The following is an 8493-nucleotide window of genomic DNA, read 5'->3' on the forward strand; positions in this document are numbered from 1 at the left end:
ATAGATTAAAAAAAAAGCTCGGGCCGAATAGGGTCAAATTACTTCGTGCACACGAGTAGTTACACAATGCTCATAGGCTTTTAAAGTATCCTAGATCCTCTATTTCGCACAGAAATGTAAGCACAGTAACTTTGACACATATGTCACCAGAACTGTCGGTCCTCTTTGCCAGAAAGGCCTTGTACACAAAGAGAGGGTGTCATTAGGGACACATGAGGCCAGGTTTTCAGGTGTAATTTATTCCCCTTCGAAGAAAACATCATACAAGAACTGAACTAACTGTTGTCGATGAGATAAACCAGATCCACGAAAAGGTTACGGGCTTCTAGAGCAGTTGAAAGCACTTGCAAATGTTGCTCTTACATAATTATATCAATCAATTCTCTGCATTCCTCCAAACAATTTGTGGGGCTTGTTCAGTCGCAGCATTCACCATCAATCACATCAGTGTCATCTAGGTCAACTTCTGTCCGGTAATCCGTTGCATTTGTCTATGCAGGAACAGTATTGGTTATCGCCAAATGCACCAGCGATTAAGAATTGACTACAGTCTTGTTGTCCAGAAGGAGACCGTACGAGTCATAATTAAAGAATTGGATCCCGCTGGCATACAGTCACGATCATAGTGTGTTTTTTGTTTGGAAGAATGCAGAGAATTGATTGATATAATATTTGATAGAATATTTGAGCAATGACAATGAGATTTAGAGCGCATATAGTATAGACTGAAAGATGAGCAAACTGATGAAAGTTTATTTCAAGGTTTTAGTGTAACACAACAGTGTAACTCGTGCAATCATCAAAAAGTTATCACAAAATATAAATAAATAATACAAAATTTCCACGGGCTCGGACTTCGCACAATCATGGATTACTATACTGATTCAAAGAGCCATGTGTCGTAGTATTGCAACGTACTGCTAAATGATCTTTTTACATGAATAAAACGAACTATTGACCTCAAAACATAGCTCCTCAACTGTGGCAGTCATTGTCGTCCACGGAAACAACATGCATGACAGCCGATTACGTGACCTGACAAGTTTCCATTTATCGCGTGATAAATGATAAATTATCGCGCGATAATAAAACTTATCGCGCGATAATTTATTATTTATCGCGCGATAACTTCCATTTATCGCGCGATAATTTCCATTTATCGCGCGATAATTTCCATTTATCGCGCGATAATCTCCAATTATCGCGCGATAATCTCCATTTATCGCGCGATAATCTTCATTTATCGCGCGATAATCTCCATTTATCGCGCGATAATCTTCATTTATCGCGCGATAATTTTTCATTTATCGCGCGATAATTTCCATTTATCGCGCGATAAAAAAAATGTGTCATGTCCCCTATGGGCCACCGTAAGATGCTGAAACAACAAAACAAAAAAAAACGGCAAACTGCCAAGTCAAAATTAATAAGCTTCCTGCTGCGATGAGACAAACAACCTCCGAGTTTTATAGAGCCGAATCGGCTAAGACTCGAATACGCCAGAAACTGACAACTCGGAAGTTACAGAAACATAGCAATTCAGAAATGAGAAGTTAGAATGAAGAGCAAGTTTGAAATAGATAAAGCAAAGAAATGGAAATAATTACTGAAAAGCTGCAAGGATACATTTATTATATTATAGACTTGCTTAGTTTATTCCTTATTACGGATCCAGGTTCGAGGCGCTTCAGTGCTTCATAGTATGTGATTTCTGTTTTAGGTCTTTCGTCACGCGTGCACCCTGATGACTGTATCAGCTACCAAGGAAATAAATATTTCAAACTTCACCGTCAGAAAGAGAGTAACAAATCGTTACCTTTGGACTGTTGTTGAGAAACTCTGGAGACGCATCAAAACAAATTAGCGTCCGACCAATTAGATAGTAGTTTCGGTTATCACGTGAAGAAAGTAAACCCCTTCCCTATCGATAAACCTTCAGATAAACCACAACCTTACATAGTTGCTCGGTTAGCAGAGAAGCTTCAAGGGCGATCGGTTAAAGGTAAGTGTGAATAGTGGTTTTGTCGCGTTAACGAAGTTCGAATAAGGAAGGGTAAGAAGCACAAAAAGAAGAAGACAGCCCTGTACCGTAGGTGTATAGTATGACAATGGAAACAATTAATTAAGTCAAAGATTACCGTAGCGCGAACGATTTTTGACTTCTCAGCCCAGGTCAAAGATTTAGAAAACGCTTTGTTCATCGATCGAGCAGGATCACCTGGTATAATTTCATTACAGTTTCTCGGCATGAAGTGGTATGTTAATCTAACGTGGAAGTATCCTCCAGTCTTCTAATACATTTGTGCCCTGTTACAAATGATAATTTGGAATTATTCGAAGTGAAAGGAGAACGTATGATTTTCGTTACGGAGCCATTACCAATTGGAAATGAGTTGGTACGGAAAACTAGGGAAATTTATGTAACGAACAGTGCACCAAACAACAAAACAGCAAGATATTCTTAAGGCTTAATTAATCTCGGCTTAAATTTTCTCCTGCGCATATTCCTGCGTAAAATAACCTACTTAATTGATCTCCCCTCTCGCGCTCTTGCTTCGGCGGAAAATGATTTTTTAGCTTAGAGTCTTTTTATCTTTATTGATGTCAGATAGCTGTTGCATTTCTTGGTTTTCAAAATGGGATCGCTGATCCTGAAATTGGTGTACATTCTCACTGCGTTGAGCATTGCTGCAGATTTCCTTCATTTGGGAGGCTTCAGGTTCAACGCAGAACAATATGGGGCTGAGCTTAGTGCGCAATCCTCAGCCCTGTTTTTTCCTGGGGCCAATGGTGTGCCGGTGTGGGGGAGCGTAGCAAAAAGTGCGATCAAAGCTGCCAAGAAATGGGCAAAGAACCAGGCCAGAAAAGCGGGAGAGGCGAAAAACAAAGCCAAAAAGCGCAACGGGGGTGCTGGTATGTGATATGAAGAAAAAAAATTGATCTGTCCGCACTCACTGCTAGATTGTATCCTTTAAGACGCGTGCGATAATAGTCTATCATTTGATTGTACTGTCACTGTGTGAAGTTGACACGATAACAAAGTCTGCCTCGTTTTCAAGCCCCTCGTTCGTGGAGCGTTGTAAACTTAGGGAGAAGGGGTCCTTATGCAGATTGTTTCAAAAATGTAAAATAAAACGGTTATTGAATTCGGATTTCGCATAACAACACAATTATCAAACCTCATGTCTATGTTTTCTGCTGGAGCCTCAGCCTTCGACAGACAACTTAAACCTTGGTTTTGATCATTCGTGATATCGTGCCTAACCTCACCCAGTAGTTGCTTAGTGTCAGAAAATGTATGATGGTGGATATTTCATGTCTGGTCTTCAAGACATGATTTACAAGAAAAAATCCTGTCTTTCTCCCTCTTTCCGCAGAGCACACCAAAAATTCACGCAAAAGTACTAAGGATAAGCACCAGAAAGGGCAAGCCAGAAGGAATAGGGACCAGCAAAGGAAGAAAAATCGGGGATAAACCAACTACTTACCTCACCAAATTGACAGCTACGGAAGCTTACACCCTGATTTGTCCTAGATACGTTTAGCTTAGCTTTCTCATTGTATTTATTGCATAGTTAAACATAGGCAAAACTTACCTGAGCAAAAATTAAATTTTCCTGCTGTCACCAAGTCATGGCTTCCTAAGCTCCAGTGTCACAGTAAACCGAGTATTGGATTTCAGTTCAGTGTATAAGGTTCGTCAGGATTACTTAGCACTCTCTTGTCGACGTGCGAAATTTTTTACTGGCTGGGTTCCGTCGACTCGCCCCGTTTATCACCAACAGCGGAATGCAGCCATTAAGTGTTTCAGGTCGAGGTGAAAAGAGTGCGACATAAATATCTTTGAGCGATCGACTCCAGTCGCCTACGTTTTTCCTCCTCCCCCCTCCCCCTCCACCTATTACTCACCATTTTTGATTCGTTATTCTACTCAAATCACGAGGAATTACTCAGACTGGCGTCCGTCTAACTGTTGGCCCGTTCCTGGCTCTCGGTTTCAAGGGACGAAAGAATGTGAGGGGTGAGTGTGGGAAGTAAGAGGGGGGGGACTAAGAAGACGCCCCTTCGCAGAACCTCAGCGACAATTTTTGCGCATCAGCGAGCGCTTGTTTCCCTCCTCCTTTTCATCCATTTGAATCCTAGCACAATCTTATCTGACTAACGCCTATAGGCTCACAGGCCCCTTTTCATTGATAGCCGAGTTCAATTGGCACAAGTGAAGAGATTCACCTAATATGTTTTCCTTGACTCATTAGTAGAGCAGGATGATCAATGCTACTCCCTAAGTATGCAAAGGTGCAAAAGTTCCATGGAGCCTCGCAGTGGACATATCGATCCTGAAGCTCTCTGAACACCTTCTCTCGTCTTTCAAATCATTTTCAAGTCTAATATATTCCTCGCAGTTTTCGATACACATCAACATCTCTGGTTACATATTGGATCATGCCGGCTAAGCGGTATACTCAGTACTTTGTTGTCAGTCGGCGAACAAAATATTTTAAGAAAAATGTTTATTGGTTAAAGGAATCTTTACAGAAAAAAAAAAACTCGTAGTATTGACTAGTTAAAAAGAGACCATTTCGCCGAGCGTAAGGTAGAGACCTTTCGTGAAAAAAATAAAACTCGTCTAACTTAAGATCATTCTCAGTACTAAAACTGGGCTTACATGTATAACGAAACTTAATTCATTGTTGCAAAGAGTTACTAGGGTGGGAAATATTAGGCGACACCAAAGGGGTAAGGTCAAGACGATTTACTTTGTGTGCAATGGGGATGTCGAAGTCTGACATCATGCCAAATATTTTTCGATCCGAAACAAGTTGTATAATTTTCAAGAGGCTTGAATTAGAAGGTGGAATGCGCAACAGGAGGTCGTTAATCAACCAGGCGCCAGTGCGTTTAAATGATCGGTGCCCTTGTAGATTCGGAGCCCCCGGCCCATTTCCGCAAGCGAATAAGGTGCCTCTTCTATTAGTGGAATGGACCTCACGGCCACATACGATAGAGAAGTCACACTCTTTATTTGATGCCGCGTTCTCTCCGAGCGCCCACGCCATCGACAGCATGATCATAACAACTCATTTTGGAACCAACGCACGTGTAGCGATTTGTCACAGAGCCCTGCCGCAATTAGATGTCGCCTAATATTTTTCCGATTACGAAAAGGAAGTTAAAAAAAATTGAGTCCAAGCTCGGCAACTAACAATTCAGTAATGACTAGTTTATCCTCTTCGATTTCCCCTGGCGCGTTGTCGGTCCCTGTTCTTTCTGGCCTGTCCTCTCTCGTGCTTATTCGAGGTACTTTTCCGGGCATTTTTGGTGTGTTCTGAAAAAAAAAAAGAAGCAAATCAAATGGTTCTCAGAGCATCATGTCCTGATAAACTCAGTGGTAACTCGAGTTCTTTAATTCCGTATCATTACAAAAATGGTCGGATTGTGCTTAGGTCCTTTTCCTTAGTTAATAAGATCATCGGTCTGGGAAATCAGGTTCCCTCAAAAGGAAAAACAAATAGATAAATCAATAGACAAAAAAAAATTAACATTTGTAACAGTCGTAATCTATGATGATATGATTAGTAATTACCGATGATAATTTTTTTCCTGAGAATGCAAGAGATGAAGCCAAGAGGCAGTCAACTCAAAAGTAAGAAAGTTCGGTTGAACTTTGGACCTGGATTTAACGGAAAAGTAGTAGATATTTGTCTTACTTAACACTAGAAGTAAATGGGTTTTGATTGACAGAATGACTACTTTTGATAAATTACTTACCTGCACCCCCTGAACTCTTTCTAGATTTGTTTCTGCTCCTTCCAGCCTTTTTGGCTTGGTTCTTGGCCTTTTTTTTAGCAGCTTTGAGCGCACTCTTGGTGACAAATCTTCCTACAAACGGCCAAATCGGCGCGCCACTCGCCCCAGGGAGAAACAGGGAGGAAGATTGCGTGCTAATCTCGCCACCATGTTGTCCCGCGTTGAACCAGGAGCTTCCAAGATGCATAAAATCTTCAGCAATGCTCATTGCAGTCAGAATGTAGACTAATTTTAGGAACAGCGATCCCATTTTGACGATCAAGAACTGTTACAGATCTAGATAACTGAAATCGAAAACAGAAAAGTTGCTGAAATTAAACAATTATCCAGTGCAAAATAAAAATGATATTTATTTGAATGATTTAAAAGAAAGGTTGCACTCAAACGTTAGCCTACCTGAATAAAATAATAATTGCATTTAAATATAGTAATCCTATGCATAGATTCGCCTTGAAGCACAGAAAGACGTCCCAAGCTATTTTATATTAAGATTGTCCGTAATGCAGTAAATGGTTTGAACCCGGCAGTAACATGTGAAGGTGTAGTCTGATCGTCCGGGTGAGTGTAGTCCTGAGAAGGACTGTTGTCGGTGGTAGTGACTGACGTTTCGACAACCTGTGCGGAAGTCATCATCAGAGTCAAGTGAATGATTGTTGTCAGTAGAATGTTCTTATTCCAGTTCGTGTGAAATGATTGGTTGGTTTTGCCGTGATGTTATTGGCTGTAAGACTCAAGTGACGTAAGTCGGTCGTGATTGGTCTGTTTCGATCTGTCGGTAAAGTTAGGTCGTTCTTTTTCGGTCGTTTGTGATGTTTATGTCGTGAATGAGTCGTTTGTATGGAGCGGGTAGTTGTTGACATCTGTTTAGGGGAGTCTGTTCTAAGTTAGTAAACCAGCTTTCCAGAGTCAGTCGTTGAAAATAGTCAGTGCTGTAGGTTAGGCATTGCGGAGAGTCCCAGTCAATGTTGTGGTTGGTAAGTCGACGGTGTTCAGCAAGGTGATTGCTGACATCACCTTTCCTCGTCGCCCGTCTGTGTTCAGTCAGTCTTGTTGTGAGGTTTCTGCCAGTCTCACCGATGTAGGAGGCTTGGCAGTCGGAACAATTGATCTTATAAATCGTTCCCTGTCTGTTCCTCGGTTCGTCTTTGTCTTTAACGTTGGTTAGTAACTGACGTAGTGTGGTAATGCATCATCACCACACTACGTCAGTTACTAACCAACGATCAGACACCCGGACGATAAGACTACACCTTCACATTGTCCGTAACTTTTCTGTTTTTTATTCTCGGCGTAGCATCCCTCCGCAATTCATACACAGCTTTTTTCCTTTATCGTTTTTAAGTAATCTACGGAGCTCTCGTGGACATCTTCTGTAATTACAAGACAAACGCAGGTGATAAACGCATGACAAAAAAGCATATAAACCACGGGATCTAATTATGTTCCCGCAGATTTGTGGAATACGTCAATCCCCCGGTGGTTTGGTGGATCTTTGAGGTAGTATTTTAGAATGTCCCGATTTTTTACAAGAAAAAATGATGTTGAACTTGAGACGTTTCAGGCTGTTTACAATGACATGTCAAACTTTGTTAGGCAAGCTTTTAAAGGACGAACCTTCTAAATCTGATGCCAGAAAACTTGGCGAGGTTTCAAACCCTTAGCTCCACTGAGAAGAAGTTTAAGTTTAAGTTTAATTCATTCGCCACAGGAATGGCAGGAGAAAGGAAGAGAACTTTTGTTCCAATTGACACCAAACCCCTTTTTTACCCACCCATCCCACCCCGGGGAGGACATCCATCACACAGTAATCTCGTGTGGGGGAAATTAACGTCTCCTACCCCAACCCTGCAGGAGACGGGACCTCCATTTATCGTCCCTATCCGAGAAGACTAGAAAGTCTAACCATTTGCAGATATTATTACAAAGGCAGCACTTTCTTCTCAGTTAATTAAAGACCCTGAGTGTTGGTCCGGCCGGATTTGAACTCACGACCTCCCGCACAACACTCCGGCGCTCTACCAATTGAGCTAACCGGGAAGCGGTTGAAGCGAATCAAGAGTTCCGATTTTATGTTTGACATGTCTAATTATGTTTTTGATTATCAATGCAACAGTTTGTGATTATGGAAAAAAATGTGGTCATTCACATCGACCTCTTGCTTTACCTTACTAGGGCTTTTTAATCTGTGAAAAAACCCTTACCTTGTTCACTGTTCTCTGCTCGTTCTTCTGAACTCGTCTTATTGTGTTAGAATGGGAACCACTAAAGCCTTTTTAAGCCAATTGCTGGTTAGGGTATCTCCCTTCGCGTGATAACCGGCAGTAAAATCTCAATGGTCAGAAGTAACTTTAATTGTTTTGAGGTGTTTCTAAAGTTGCCTTAGAGACACTCAGAGAACAAATTCTTCCGTTGCAGATTTTAGAAAAGCTAAACTTGCGCTAGTGCTAATATAGCTGCAGTGCAAACGCGCCGAAAGGCCAAATAACTGAAACTATACACTGAAACGCTGAAACGTTCTATACACTTCCGCTTCCTATTCACTCCATTCTTTTCATGCAACCAACAAACCTTTCGAAGCTTTCATGAAAACTTCATAATTGCGTTAGGCTGAATGAAGAGTTCAAAACGTGGACAGTTCTTAATGCAGTGGTATCTTTAACGACGTCGAAGACTGCAGATTTCCAC

The 8493-nt window shown here is 41.3% G+C and overlaps 2 protein-coding genes across 3 annotated transcripts; one reads left to right on the top strand and one right to left on the bottom strand.

Annotated features, from left to right (window-relative positions):
• Positions 1–1856: 1856 nt before the first annotated feature.
• On the top strand, positions 1857–3631 carry LOC148734629 (uncharacterized). Its single transcript, XM_088751785.1, has 3 exons — positions 1857–2002; positions 2609–2913; positions 3378–3631. The coding sequence occupies exons 2-3, from the start codon at positions 2637–2639 to the stop codon at positions 3473–3475; spliced, it is 375 nt and encodes a 124-aa protein (XP_088607911.1). The 5' UTR covers positions 1857–2002; positions 2609–2636; the 3' UTR covers positions 3476–3631.
• Positions 3632–4494: 863 nt separating this feature from the next.
• On the bottom strand, positions 4495–8158 carry LOC148734630 (uncharacterized). Of its 2 annotated transcripts, none has more exons than XM_088751783.1 (3): positions 8010–8158; positions 5770–6092; positions 4495–5326 (listed from the first exon to the last, which is right to left on the bottom strand). In XM_088751783.1, exons 2-3 carry the CDS (start codon positions 6056–6058, stop codon positions 5223–5225), a joined length of 393 nt encoding a protein of 130 aa, XP_088607909.1. In that variant the 5' UTR covers positions 6059–6092; positions 8010–8158; the 3' UTR covers positions 4495–5222. The 2 variants fall into 2 exon arrangements, with proteins under 2 accessions (XP_088607909.1, XP_088607910.1); XM_088751784.1 differs by lacking the exon at positions 8010–8158 and adding an exon at positions 6205–7198.
• Positions 8159–8493: the final 335 nt, after the last annotated feature.

The sequence above is a fragment of the Stylophora pistillata genome, chromosome 3 (genome assembly GCF_964205215.1).
Source record: "Stylophora pistillata chromosome 3, jaStyPist1.2, whole genome shotgun sequence".
NCBI classification, from domain to species: domain Eukaryota; kingdom Metazoa; phylum Cnidaria; class Anthozoa; order Scleractinia; family Pocilloporidae; genus Stylophora; species Stylophora pistillata.

Excerpts from the sequence above, each read along its gene's own strand:
- LOC148734629 (XM_088751785.1), top strand. The coding sequence starts at position 2,637 with ATGGGATCGCTGATCCTGAAATTGGTGTACATTCTCACTGCGTTGAGC. Across the intron at positions 2,914-3,377 it reads AAAGCGCAACGGGGGTGCTG|AGCACACCAAAAATTCACGC; the intron begins GTATGTGATATG and ends CTCTTTCCGCAG.
- LOC148734630 (XM_088751783.1), bottom strand. The coding sequence starts at position 6,058 with ATGGGATCGCTGTTCCTAAAATTAGTCTACATTCTGACTGCAATGAGC. Across the intron at positions 5,327-5,769 it reads AAAGAGTTCAGGGGGTGCAG|AACACACCAAAAATGCCCGG; the intron begins GTAAGTAATTTA and ends TTTTTTTTTCAG.